This window comes from Perca fluviatilis, chromosome 10 (assembly GCF_010015445.1).
Source record: "Perca fluviatilis chromosome 10, GENO_Pfluv_1.0, whole genome shotgun sequence".
In the NCBI taxonomy this organism is placed as follows: Eukaryota; Metazoa; Chordata; class Actinopteri; order Perciformes; family Percidae; genus Perca; species Perca fluviatilis.
The window spans coordinates 28,664,230-28,679,028 of NC_053121.1; the positions used below are offsets into that span (position 1 = coordinate 28,664,230).

A 14,799-nucleotide genomic window follows, 5' to 3' on the forward strand; every position below is an offset into this window, starting at 1 on the left:
TCATTCTGAGCTTTAATTTGGCAAAATTAGAGTTGATGGATACTACAGCTGTCAGTCTTCCTCTATAATACCATTCAAATTTCATTTATTTTTTAAAATATTTGAATAATATTAAAATATTATCGAGTATTTAAATTACTTAGAAAAAAACACTTCAAAACACTCATTGGAACGCTACACATTCACTAATGTCAACAAAGATGGCGGCGCGCGATTGTGCAGTGGCTACAAGCTCTCCTGTTTTTTTTGTTATTTAAGCAAGTACAGCCACATTGAACTAATCAATATAGGACTACGATACAACACAGCCGTTACGAGAGCTGGATTGTTGTCGGCAGCTAGCACGCCGAGCTAGCTACCGGCAGGATCGAGACAAGAACTCCGGCAAGACCAGAGGCAGAGGACTGCATTTTTGTGCATTATGAATGGAGTACCGACTGCAGAATCGTTGCCCAGCACTGCTCACCTTACCTGGAAGCCCTGTCGCTAATATACAGGCCATTTTATTTACCACGAAAACAGCACACTGCCGTCTACATAGCCCCCGATGCTAACGTTAGCACAAGTTTGGCTCACTGCTAACCATAGTGAACAAACTGCAGTGTGGGGGCGGGAATATTGTAGCAGGGGATTTAAACAAGGCGTCCTTAAAGTCTGTACTCCCCAGCTTTTTTCCAGCATGTAGATTGTGCTACTAGGGGGAAGAACACACTAGACCATGTATACTCTAACATCAAGAAAGCATACAGAACTGCTCCTCTCCCTCACTTGGGCCAGTCACATCACATCCAACCTATCCTGATCCCATCATAAATCCCGGTCAGAAGGACTATACAACCAAGTAGAAGGACTATCAAAACCTGGCCTGACACTGCCCTATCCCAGCTCCAGGACTGCTTCCAATAAGGACATGGTTGTGTGCAATATGTTACAGAACAGAGCCCTTTGTTTATTGTTATGATTTCATCTTGCTTGTATTCTGCACAATTTAGATTACAGCAGAGGTGTACAACTGAATGTTTACTCATTAAATATTTTACATTTACATACATTTACATATTTTGTATGTCTTTGAATTTTTACTTGAATACTTACATTTTAAAGAAAATAAATAACTGTTTTCATTCAACATTGTGCCCATTATTATCATCAGTGATTTAAGTAACTCAGACTTTTAAAAAAGCATTTTTAAAGGATATCGTCTAATTATCGTTATCGTCAAAAATATAGAGATATTATTTTTTGTCCATATCGCCCACCCCTACTACTCAGGCTTACGTATTGTCAATGCCACTACAAGCATGTGGTGGTTGTTACACGTTTTGTCCACTAGAGGGACTTCCAACAGCAGCCTGAACTTGAAGGGGACCTACGTCATGGCGCATTGCATTTCTGACACGCCGCTCTGTTTACTTTATTTTCCACCACGCACACAGTGACAAAATCAACAGAGAACTCTGTAATGAAAACATTATCTAACAAGTGTATTGAAGCAGCTCTGTTATAAAGGTTAACGTTGCTTGGTTAGCACAACGACCTCATGTTAGAAAGCACAGCCAAAACGATTTGTTATAAACTAAGTAACATAGTGTTAGCCACAATGCTAACGGCATTAATAACTAAGCCAAACTGTGCTGCCACTACTATTTTAGTGACGTTACTGAGAATACAGCTGTTAGAAGGTAATATATGAAGTCGAAGCTAACTGACAGCTGTAGGGCAACTAACATTACCTTTAGCGGTCTCCATGAAGCTCCCCGCTAAGCTCCTATAACTCACGACGCAGTTAGGAAACCAGAACGAGCTAACTATTGATAACATAAGCATTTTGGCTCAGTGGTTGTCTATTTTAAAGTCATGTTAAAACGTTAAATCGTTGTTCCGATTTCCAGCCGCAGCCTTTCACTCCCCCTGTACTAACGTTACTCGGTACGTAACGTTAGCTCACAATGCCTTGTGTTTCTCACTCCCGTAACTTATTGTTCATCAGACGTGTCATGAGAAGCTTACGTCAGCCAACCTATTTATAAAAAAAAAAAATCACATTTGAATAGTAATTTCAGCATTCAAATAATATTGATTTTTTATTTTATTTTTTTACTATTCTAATTATATATTCGACTTTCGGAATTCGTACCAACAGCCCTAATGGATACTAATATATAATTCCAGCAGAGCAGCAACATTCTTTATCGTGTCCTGTTTGAGCCACACTTGCATAATTTTTCCTCTCAAATGTTAGTGACCTGTGAAATTAACTTGGCTGGAACTTAAAAAAAGGAAAAAAATCCTCGTAATGGATCAAAGCGCTCCCCCTGTTTTTAACGTCTTAGAAAAGGAACCACAACGGTCAAATGAAGCTAGCTAACAGACATCTGCAAAGACCTCTTGTATTGTAGTACAAGGGGGAAATGAAATTACTAGTTTGTTTGCCGGGTTTCCATTCAGCACTTTCGTTATAGTCCCTTTAGAACCGTACATAACCTGTACATGTACCAAAACACTAGATCTGTTCTGCGTTTATGTCACAGACAGTACTCTTGTACACTGGATGGTAAAAGCCATGGACACCCATGTGCTGAGTAACAAGCTAAAAAACCTTTTTTACTTTTCACTGCTCCATCCATCTTTCGCTGTATTTCCTCTTCACGACAAAGCACGTCTGCATCAATTGCGGACTGCAGTGTTTCTAGTAGGGCTGTGCTCCATTGAAGAAATTCTTAGTCGACTAACACTCATTCAGTTGTATTGACTAATCGATTAGTTGATTTAATCAACAGATCTGTAAATCTGAGTTTCTCCGCAAAGAGTCATGCAAAAGCACCACTTTAATTCTTGTGTTTACCAGAGATGTGCTCATACGTTTCTTGGAAATAAGTAATTCAGCATAAAACATGCCTAATCGACTAAAGAAATCTAAAAAGACCAAAACGACCGATTAGTCGACTAATCAACTAAGAGGGAGAAGCCCTAGTTTCTAGCTCCATCTTTAGTATCAGATCAGTGTGATTGGTACCTCAACAGCGGGGTAACGAAAAAACGGGACAGAATCGAGCGGTTCTATTAGTGCCATCCATCCACAACTTTTGACAATGGAAATGCAAAAATAAACATGTTTAGGTAGATCATGTTGATTTCAAGTTGGTACAGTACAAATAAGAGATGTACTAGAGCTATAAATCCTTACTAACATAATACCGTGTGAAATTAAATGTAGCAGTGATAGAATATTCTGTAGATAGCAGTAGCCAGAAAGACAGGAGTGTTGCAGTCTGAAAAAGTAGGGACCAGTTATCTGCTTTCTGCTTTAATTTGTCTCAGTTGAGGGAATTAGGCTGCTAGAAGACACATCATAGAGCAAACTGCTGATAGTGTTAATGTCAATCTAACTGCAGGTGACATCTTTGAAAGAAACATTAACAGCAGGGGAATAAGTTATTCAATGTATTTGAAAGGAAATTTAATTTTTTTTTTATCATTTAATGAAGAAAAGTCTATCAGTATTTATTTGGGTAGACTGTTCATTCCTAGTTTTAATGTGATTGATTGGGTCTGCTCCAGCTTCTTTAGTTACCCAAACACTCAGTCTGACAGAATACAGCTTTTGTTTTGTAGAGGAGCCATTATAGCTTAATCATCTAGTAACTTTCTACCTTTCATAAAATACAAACCATGATCAACTAGAGGTCCTTTTTATATGCAGTTGTTTACTAATGACGTTTTGTAACATTGTAGTGAGTGACCTGCTTGCTCTTTGACACTGCAAAACCTGAATGCCTGCTACACAGAGGTAAATAGCCAATGGCATTGTCGTTGCAGGTGCCGTACGAGACTCTGAACAAGCGTTTTAGGGCGGCTCAGAAGAACATCGACCGGGAGACAAGTCACGTGACAATGGTTGTTGCAGAGCTGGAAAAGACACTGAGCAGCTTCCCAGTGGTCGACTCGGTGGTGTCACTGCTGGACGGTGTGGTGGAGAAACTCAGCGCCCTGAAGAGGAAGGTGAGGGATTTAGATGTGCACATACACACACTTTCACACAGCAATGTAATCGCTGTCGACTTTTAAGAAGTGTTTACATGTATAGCCTACGTAAGTGGACTGAAGTCTATACGTGTGTGTGTGTGTGTGTGTGTGTGTGTGTGTGTGTGTGTGTGTGTGTGTGTGTGTGTGTGTGTGTGTGTGTGTGTGTGTGTGTGTGTGTGTGTGTGTGTGTGTGTGTTTGAGAGAGAGTGACGTGATTAGCTTCGGAGCGAGTAGCGACTCTAGAGGCATAGTGAGAGAAAAAACCTATTTGTAAATAGGTTGGCTAACGTTAGCTAATCTCCCTCTTCTCATGACACGTCTGATGAACAATAAGTTACGGGAGTGAGAAACACAAGGCATTGTGAGCTAACGTTACGTACCGAGTAACGTTAGTATAGGGGGGAGTGACAGGCTGCGGCTGGAAATCGGAAGAACGATGGGAAATAGTTTTAACATGACTTTAAAATCGACATCCACCGAGCCAAAATGCTTATGTTATCAATAGTTAGCTCATTCTGGTTTCCTAACTGCGTCGTGAGTTATAGGAGCTTAGCGGGGAGCTTCATGGAGACAGCTAAAGGTAATGTTAGTTGCCCTACAGCTGTCAGAGTTCGCTTTGACTTCATATATTACCTTCTAACAGCTGTATTCTCAGTAATGTGACAATCTGCAAGAAACATGTTGCTTTTAAATCACTAAAATAGTAGAAACAGCGCCGTTTGGTTTAGTTATCAATGCCGTTAGCATCGTGGCTAACAATATTGTTACTTAGTTTATGACAAATCATTTCGGCTGTGCTTTCTAACATGTCATTGAGCTAACCGAGCATTGTTAGCCTCTACAACAGAGCCGCTTCAATACACTTGTTAGATCATGTTCCTTTACAGAGTTCTGTTGATTTGTGTTCATCGCTGTGTGCTCGTGGTGGAAAGTAATGTAAACAGAGAGCAGCGTGCCAGAAATGCAATGCGCCATGATTTAGATCCCTTTCAAGGCCAGGCTGATGTTGGAAGTCCCTCTAGTGGACAGAATGTGTAACAACCACCACATGCTTATAGTGGCATTGGCCATGCATAAGCCTGAGTAGTGTACATATTTAACAGGCTGCATTTGAGCATTAAATATTCGAATATTATTCAAATAAAAAAAATGAAATTTGAATGGTGTTATAGAGGAAGACTGACAGCTCTACTGTGCTTTCTGACCACTGTGGGAAATCTGTAGCAGGAAAAGTTAACCCTCCTTGATTCCATCTTGTTTATGGAGAACCAGGAAATGAGTGGGGGGGGGGCGGGAATGCAACGCAACCAAGCCACTACTGAGTGACGTGTAGTTACATTTTTCGAGAGGTGCACGCCGTAGGGTTCCGGCGTAGGTCAGTGTCTCCACATACCTACGTACGTAGCCATGTAGCCACGGCGTAGATTTTATGCAGAAGCATAAATCACGCTTATGGCCAAGCAGTTTTCCCCTTAGGATTTTTTCCAGGGGTGGGTGGTGACTCTTCCCCAAAAAGTTGTTGAGGTTTGGGGGGGCCTTGCCATGTTGGTAAATTTTATTCAAGGATTGGAATATCAGACTTCAGGAGGGCCATCTCTGCAACCAAAGCAGAATCATTTAAAATTTTGATGTTGAAAGTTTTGTCATCAGCTGTGTTTTTAGACCATTCTGTACAGTGTACACTGAAATGTAAAGAAAACCCCAAAACAGTTGAATAGCTTCCTCACCTTCCCTTTTAGTTTAATTATGGTAGAATTTCTTTGGAATGAAAAATACTTTTGACTAATACAGGCAGTTACTCTCTGTGCTTTATCACAGTTCTTTTGACTGTGACTCTCTTGGTTTTATTGCGTGTTTTTATTTCTAACTCATTAACTAATTTATAAATAGAGGTGTTGCCTCCATTATTTTAGTTTTTAGTGATTACATTAACATAGCTGGAAAGTGCAGCTATGTTTGTGGAAGGTTTATCACAACAATCATGTCTGAGTGTTTACTCTGTTGATACTACACTTCAAAGCCAGGTTTTTCAATTGTAACCACTTTGGAGGTCATTTTCAAAATCTGGCCTTGGGTGGATGGAGATACAACATAAAAATAAAATCTATTATCCATTTAAATTTCAAATTTGTCCTACTCTTTCCTTAAAAAGTACAAGCACTGGTATTGACCCTGGTACTTACACCACCAGCAGTATCTTATCTCCCTTCAGCTAGAGCCTGTTAAAAGCCACATTACTCACCCCTGTTAGCAAAAGCACTTTATTGTGGCTGTGGTTTCTTTATAATGGCATAACCGTTGCCTTGGTTGAATGTGTTTGTGAGCCACAGCTCAGAAATGCTGCCTGGCTGGTTCTTCTATCAAGCCTTTCTAAAGCTACAGACAACAAGGGATCAAAACACACTTTGCGGTTCTTTTTTACCAACATGTTGTCCAGCAGGTACTTTGTGGCATATAAGCCCTGAATTCATTGTATTGAAGGCTAGGTCACACTAGACACTACACTGGTGTGCTAGGGGTGTGGGAGTAATTTCCCTCCCAAATATGTTGGGCCAAATCTTGGTCTGACTGGTGTAGAGAAAAGTAGTTTAAAAGTCAACGATTGTAATCTGAAAGTAAGAGTTAAGCTTGAGTCCTAAATAAAGGGAAATACCGAGAGAAGAAAAAGCAATGCAATTCTATTTTGAAATCTAATCTAAAACGTTAGTGTGCATGGACCAGTGCACATAGGAATGCAATCATGTACTGGACGATATAGTCACCATTTACTTACTTCTATGTCACTTCAGAAAACATTTTCTAATATGAACGTTTCATGCAACAATGAAAATAAACAGTATCCCTTGCCTTTTTATGTTAATGACACCCAACTTACCTCCGTCACCTAAGAGTTTATCTACAGAACAGGAAGCAGCGGTTTAGTCTGGCCTGTCCTCAATGATGTTCAAATGATGTGAAACGTCTTGTAGTCTGGCATCACTGTGAGGGCAGCCAGGCTCCGATTATAATATCGGTTTGCAGTTATCAGCAGTGCAAAAGGTTTATAAGAAGTTCTGTGTTTTTTCCTGTTTAAAAATCTTTATTACATATTATAATTTGATTCGGTCACTGTATCACATAAATAAGAAAATGGGAGCTCTTTCTTTTAAAGTGCTCATATTATGCTTTTTGGCTTTTTCCCTTTCTTGTTATATATCTTTTTTTGTGCACGTTCTAGGTTTATAAAGTGAAAATGCCCAAAGTCCACCCCAAAGGGTCTTACCATCTCCAACAGAAAACACTGTTCACAAACTGCTCCAAACAGCTCTATTGTAGTCCAGCCTTTACTTCCGTGACAAATGTGCGTCATACGTTATAATGCTCGCCTAGCTGCTAGCATGACACGGCCTCATACTCTGCTTCTGACAAGCTAGCAGTACTTACTACGCATGTGCGACTCCCATCAAAGATGGTACAGAAGTGTGAAAAGAGGAGCTGCAGCAATTCTACAACAAACAAATCTATGGTGTTTTCTGAAAATTAAACCACATAAACCTATTCTGGTACGACCTCTAAATACAATTATGAACCTGAAAATGAGCATAATATGAGCACTTTAAGGAAATAATTGTTTATTCATCAATATGAACTTGTATTTCTGTTTTACATGATGCATATTGAGCTTTTTGCAAATATCTTGATTAGTCTCTCTTTCTCTCTCTCTGTGTCTCTGTCTCTCTCTGCGTAGGCTGCGGAGTCCATCCAAGCAGAAGACGAGAGTGCCAAACTGTGTAAGCGTCGCATCGAGCACTTGAAGGAGCACAGCAGCGACCAGCCGGCCTCAGTCAACCTGTGGAAGAAGAAACGCATGGATCGAATGATGGTGGAGCATTTGCTGCGCTGCGGCTACTACAACACAGCTGTTAAACTGGCCAGACAGAGCGGTATAGAGGTAACTGTCTGGAGACTCAGGAGCTCTTTGAGTTCATATAGTAATTTGCATCTGAGAATATGCGATAAAACTCAGTGACAATGTTAAACTGTCAGTTTAACTTAAAGGGGTGATAGAATGCAAAACCGATTTTACCCTGTCATAATTGAATAACGACAGTTCGGTGGGTAAATAGGACATACATAGAAGCTCAAAATCCCATTGACACCCCTTTTACTATGAAAATCTCATATTTTGAAACTGCCGCTGAAAACGGGCGAATCCCAACAAAGCTGGAAGTTGACGTCAACCTCCCAAAAACCGGAACCTTTGTCAGCCCATGGGTGTATTAAGAGAACGGTCACGCCCCAACATTTACATAGGCTACACAACTGACCTGAGATCAGGTAGTCTTCTGAATCTAGCTAGGTCACGCAGATCTCTGCTATTCCATTACAAAATTCACTTCTGAAACTTTTTTATGCGAGAAATCAACCATATAAAGCTCAAATATGGGCCGCTTTTACGAAAATGGATGGCTAATTGCAAATTTTCTCCGACTGTGTGTCGGAGTTTAGTGCCGGTGTTGGTGCTGCCTGGGTTGCTACGCATCCCGCCCTGACCGGAGTGTCAGCGAGCTTGTATACGCCCGCAATCTTTTACTGCAGCCCGCAGGTTCCAGTTAATCTTATAATGGGTATGTGTGTTGAGTTATTTAAACAAACAATCGGGGAAATAAATGCCTCTTGTCCGCGAGTCTCATTGTTAGAGCCGCGGTGAGATGGAGTCCATCAATGAGAGCTAGCTAGCCTCCTCCTAACTCTGACATTCACAAAAATACATTCAATTGAAATCCGAAATCGGACAAGTGTTAGCTAAGCTTTGTAAGACCTTGAGGAACCAGTAATATTCATGCCGTGACGAAATTCAAACTGTAAATATACTTTAGTTATGTGAAAGTGAGCAAGCTGCGATATTTCCCCATTGTAATGAATGGGACATATAGCAAGCAGCTGCTCGTCCTACAAAGACGCCTTTATGTTCCTAAAAATGCCTTAAAATCAAATCGGACACAACGGTTAGCTTTATAAGACATTGGGGAATGATGTTGTATAAGTGGAGTGACGAAATTCAAACTGTAAATATAATTTAGTTATGGCGACAGTGGTAGCTAGTAGCGCGGTATTTCCCCATTGTAATGAATGGGACATATAGCAAGCAGCTGCTTCGTTCTACAAAGACGCCACGGTACGTAGACGCTAAAATCAAATCGGACACAACGGTTAGCTTTATAAGACATTGGGGAATGATGTTATATAAGTGGGTGACGAAATTCAAACCGTAAATATATTAGAGTTATGCCGCAGCTGGCCGCGGAGCCCGGAGTGCAGTATCCACAAAGGGGTTTTTCGCTGGGTATGGTGGCCAGCAGGCTTCCGCTTTCGTCAGACTGTGTGGAGCTCCTAAAGTCCGACACGTCTTACCAAATTTGCAATTAGCCATACATTTTTGTAAAATGGCCCATATTTCAGCTTTATATAGTTGATTTCCCGCTCAAAAAGTCTCAGAAGTGAATTTGGTAATGAAACATTGCAGTGTCTGGAAAATGAGATTCTGTCGCTTCTCTAATGTATGTGTATTGGGGATTTCCTCAACCAATCAGCGCGGCCTCTAATGTCTGCGTATGGCAAGTCGCTCAACCAATCAGCGCGCAGCTCATCTAAATATTCATGACCATACCATATTTGGAAGAAAAGCTCTTGTTACAAATAGGGCCAAAACACAGGGATGCATAAGGGCCAGTAAAATATCAACCAGGCCATTTTCAGCCCAACCAATGTTACATACCCCATTAGGAGACCATAAGGAACAGTGTAAAATACCCTATATAATCATTCTATCACCCCTTTAATAGACATGTATTGTGTATGTATGTGTGTGTGTTGTGACTTGTCATTCTGATACCTGAAACTGGGCTTTTTAATTAGTTAATCCATCAGTTGTTTTACCAGTTGTTTCTGAATCAAATCTTTTGTTGAACACTGTGCTTAACTTTTTTCATGATGCCTTTCTTCTCTATTAATGCATCCACTCTCCTGTATTTTTAGGATCTGGTCAACATTGAGATGTTCCTCACAGCTAAGGAGGTGGAGGAGTCTCTGGAGAGGCAGGAGACGGCCACTTGCCTAGCCTGGTGCCATGACAATAAGTCCCGCCTCCGCAAGATGAAGGTAGCTCATTTACAAGAGTCAGATTTTACTTCATAGGCTTAAAAGCCATACCCATGACAAACAAACAAAATAACTGAATAGGTGTAAGTCAAGCATATCAAGCAAGCAGAATTATATGGACAAATGCTAATTGGTTTTGTATGTCGCAAATTTCTGCACTTTCTAAACAAGAATCAGCAATGTAAAGCTGTTTGTGGTCAGAAACAGACCTGTTAAGATGTAATAAGTCTTCCTGGGCGTTTTGCCCTTCTGGCTGTGGCAGCAAGTTAAAGTGTTAATCCTAAGATTGTCCTATGAAACCAGAAAGTACTCAGTAGAGCGTAGACCTCTGCCAAGACATAGTAAGTTTCCCGGTTAGCTGATACTTTATTAAGTGCAAGGTTGTCTCTCAAAGGGCAGAATATTTATATGGTTAGTCAAAGTTTGAGATGCTGACGCTACGAAAAATGTCTTTGATTTTCTTTTGAGCATTTAATAATAATACATTTTATTTAAAGCGCCTTTCATGACACCCGAGGTCACTTCACAAACAAAAAAGGTTGTTAAAATGATCATGAGTCATCTCATTTGTGAAATTTGGTCTGGTTTAGCTCCAGCTCAATGCCAAATGCAGATACATTTTAGTTCCAACTGTTATTTATAACCGCTCCCAGCCAAAGTGATAGGATATATGTAGGAAAGGGATCAGTTTTCTCTCTGCTCTCAAGGTTCATGAGAAATTGGCAGCACTTCAGTGGTTTAAACTTACTGGAATCGTTTGTCTGTTTCTTTGGCAGAGTTGTCTTGAGTTCAGTCTGAGAATCCAGGAGTTCATTGAGCTCATTAGACAAAACAAACGCATGGATGCAGTCAGGTAACACGAACTGTTATACCTTGAAAACTTGCACCAACTTCAACTTTTTCCTTATTTTAACCATTATTGTATCACCCACTGATCTTGTTTGTGTCTCTCTGTGTATATCAGACATGCAAGGAAGCATTTTAGCCAAGCGGAGGGTGGACAGTTGGACGAGGTTCGGCAGGTGATGGGCATGCTGGCCTTCCCATCAGATACACATATCTCCCCGTACAAGGTAAAACCTAGTCTTTACTAGTAGAAATATGTACATGTATGAGATGTTGTGTGGTCAGGCACAGTATGTGCAATATTATGGTATACTCATCTGAGCTTCTACCATTTTAAAAGTAATTCACGCAAAACTTGGTGGTGATCGAGCAGTGGATATGACACATGCCTTTGGTGTGGAAGATCTGGGGTCAGTTCCCACTGTGATACATCAACCAATGTGTCCCTGAGCAAGACACTTGCTCCAGAGGTGTGCAACCTCTGACATATATAGCAATTGTAAGTCGCTAAAGTCAGCTAAATGACATGTAATGTAAAAAACTTCACACATGGGAATGCCAATGCTATAAATCAGGGGTCCTCAACTACATTTTTCACTCTGGGGGCCAGACTTTCAAATAAAGCAAACAAAATGTATTTATAGCTAATATGCCTATTCTTGTTTGATATTTTCACTTTCTAACTGAATTAATGCTATATTTTTTACAGGTATTAGTGTGAGCAAACGCCTTAAAAACATGGCAACTCCATAATGATAACTGGCTCTTGAACTACAAAATTATCTCAGACTACGAGGAAGTTTATTGGGGAGTGATGGTTAAAGTATGTGTTTATGTAAACGTTGTTGTAGTATGCAGTGTCCTGATTGCTGGAAAATGCCTGCAGAAAGAAAGGCCTGTTGTCAGGTAAAAATGTCACTGTCAAAGTGGCTGAGGAGAAAAGTTGATGTGGAAAACCCAAGCTTTAATGATGAATGGACTGATAAGCAGGTTATGCATTTGTCATGTATGCCTAATTTGCAGTGAAACAATGATGGTGCAACACAATACAACCAGCATCATCATCAACAATGAAGAACGCCCACATAACGATAGCGTCATTCACGTGCATGTTAAGTAGCCACATGCATCAGTTTTTTTACCGCTCCAGCAGAGAGGATGGTTTGTTCAGCCAGCAGTTATGTTTACAAGAATTTGTCAAAATGTCAAGATTCGTGGCAAACTAAGACAAACAGTTGGTCTACAAACCAACAGCTTTTGTTTTAGCTTGTTTGTAAAAGTTTGCCATTTGCAGAGTAGAGCTGTTTGCGTAAAACAGCGCGGTGGACAAGAGTGGACTGCCCAGACAGAGCAGATTGAAATATCGCTTCCTACGTGTTTATGCCTGTAGATTGTTAAGTATTGACTTTTTACTCACAAAGGTTTTATTTTGGCCTACTTAGAGTAATGAGCTTAGCGTTAGTTCATCTGCGCCAGCGGCTGTTGGTAATCCTCTCTGTATCGTTCCCAGTCAGGTAGTGCGTGTTGTAATGCACACACTTCTCGGCTAAGCTGTGTATGTGGAGCGAGGGCATCGCTTTACAGAATCCCGACATGTGAATAGAGATGCAAATGCAGGGGGCTGGGTTTGTGCTCTACCTGTGTAATGTTACCTGCTGTAAATGCTTGAAATGCTAAATACCAGAATGCATTTTTTCCTCTTCACATTTTCTGAATTCATGATTTTTCTTTCTTTTTCTTTTAAAGTGCTCATATTATGCTTTTTGGCTTTTTCCCTTTCCTTTATTGTTATATATCTTTTTTTGTGCACGTTCTAGGTTTATAAAGTGAAAATGCCCAAAGTCCACCCCAAAGAGTCTTACCATCTCCAACAGAAAACACTGTTCACAAACTGCTCCAAACAGCCTATTGTAGTCCAGCCTTTACTTCAATTCATGATTTTTCTACGGGCTGGACTGAAAGCTTTGGCTGGCCGGATGTGGCCCGCGGGCCGCCAGTTGACGGTGGCTGCCATAGATGATAGAGCTAAACTCATCCCACTTATGTCGTTTTCAGTGGGTACACACCGTATCATGTTTACATTCTGTGCTCATCTTAATAAATCATGAACATAACCGATCATCACCGGACATCAAACCTTTCATTATTAATAAACAACACACGAATTAAAAAAACTTGAAAAAATGAACTCCGTTCCCTCTTCAGCTACTTGTCCTTGAGTAGGGGCTTTTGTTTTTTTTTTAAATCCCCCACCCCAAAAAACCAAAAAAAAAAATTTTTATTTTTTTTTTAACAAGCCAAACTAGTGTGACAGCATTTTTGCCAACTTGTTGTGCCAGTGTGACAGAAGCAGGAAGATAATCTTTGTCCTCTGCCAACATGTTTGTTGGGCTTCACATGTATAGCTTAAAATTATCATCAGTTTTATTTATTTATTTATTTATTTATTTATTTTATCTTTGGAAACAAATGCCCTCCTATCCCTTTTTACAAATTACACACGTGAAAACATTCACATGTTTCACAAAACAGTCACATATGAACAAAACCAGGCTTAATAATAATTTTTCCACCATAGCTGCCCATTAAAAGGATTAACTTGCATCTGTAACTTAGTTTAGAAAATGCACTTACATTACACTTGTAGGACGCCTTTGTAGTGAAAACACTTTGGGAAGCAGAGAAACAACCTCTCAAGGGAAACACACAACAGCATGTGCATCACTATTAGCTCCTGGGATTGGAACATCCCGGCTACAGACCACTGATTACAGGGCTATTATCTGGTGTGTGTTGCAGTTTACATTGTGTTCATCGGGAATAAACATTGGTTGGTTCGGAAATTAAATAACACGTTTGAGAAGAGGAGAAAGTATTGGGTCTGAAGTTTGTCTTGATTGAGCTGTTAAGTGTAAATTTTTTTTTTTTTTTTTTTTTTTTTTTTTTTTTTTTTTTTTTTTTTTTTTTTTCTCTCTCTCTCTCTCTCTCTCTCTCTCTCTCTCTCTCTCTCTCTCTCTCTCTCTCTCGTGTTATTTCTGTTCCATCAGGATCTTTTGGATCCAGCCCGCTGGAAGATGCTGATCCAGCAGTTCCGATATGACAACTACAGACTGCACCAGCTGGGAAACAACTCTGTCTTCACTATCACCCTGCAGGCCGGTCTATCTGCTATCAAGACACCGTATCCTACCTATTTTATTTCCAATAACGAATTGCTTGTGACCTTTTGATTTGATCTCCGCAGACAATCTTTCTAAGTTTTTGTTGATTTTATTTTTATTGTGAATGAAACTAAATGGTGAATACTGACATAAGATTTAAACAAAGAACAAAATGGAGTGTTCCTGTATCTCAGTGGCATGTGTAGTTGGCTATAGTTAAAGTAGATCAAATGAGGTCTTGATCACACATCACTTTTTCCCCCCTTTGCCCTTGTTGTTGTGTAATGAAAGTGGAAAGGCTACATAAAAAGCTTCATAACTTAGCCTAATTATTAAGCCTAAAAACCTTTTTGTGTGTATTATTCTTTCCACTGATGTCTCCATTTCCCTTAACCTCTGTGCCCGTTCCAGTCAGTGCTACAAGGAGGACGGTACTTCTAAGAACCCAGACTGCCCAGTGTGCAGTAAATCCCTTAACAAGTTGGCCCAACCGCTACCCATGGCCCACTGCGCCAACTCCAGACTAGTCTGTAAGATCTCTGGGGAGGTCATGAATGAAAACAACCCTCCAATGATGCTGCCTAATGGATATGTCTACGGCTACAATGTGAGTACACTGCAAGAT

The 14,799-nt window shown here is 40.2% G+C and overlaps 1 protein-coding gene across 3 annotated transcripts in view; it reads left to right on the forward strand.

Annotated features, from left to right (window-relative positions):
- The window catches only part of maea (macrophage erythroblast attacher, E3 ubiquitin ligase), a 99,610-nt gene that overhangs the window by 82,727 nt on the left and 2,084 nt on the right, over positions 1 to 14,799 (forward strand). For all 3 annotated transcript variants that reach the window (XM_039812771.1, XM_039812770.1, XM_039812772.1), the window contains exons 2-8: positions 3,820 to 4,002; positions 7,754 to 7,957; positions 10,045 to 10,167; positions 10,944 to 11,020; positions 11,132 to 11,240; positions 14,061 to 14,194; positions 14,586 to 14,781. In XM_039812771.1, coding sequence (XP_039668705.1) covers positions 3,895 to 4,002; positions 7,754 to 7,957; positions 10,045 to 10,167; positions 10,944 to 11,020; positions 11,132 to 11,240; positions 14,061 to 14,194; positions 14,586 to 14,781 — 951 coding nt within the window. In that variant the 5' untranslated portion in view covers positions 3,820 to 3,894. The remainder of the gene's footprint in view (positions 1 to 3,819; positions 4,003 to 7,753; positions 7,958 to 10,044; positions 10,168 to 10,943; positions 11,021 to 11,131; positions 11,241 to 14,060; positions 14,195 to 14,585; positions 14,782 to 14,799) is intronic.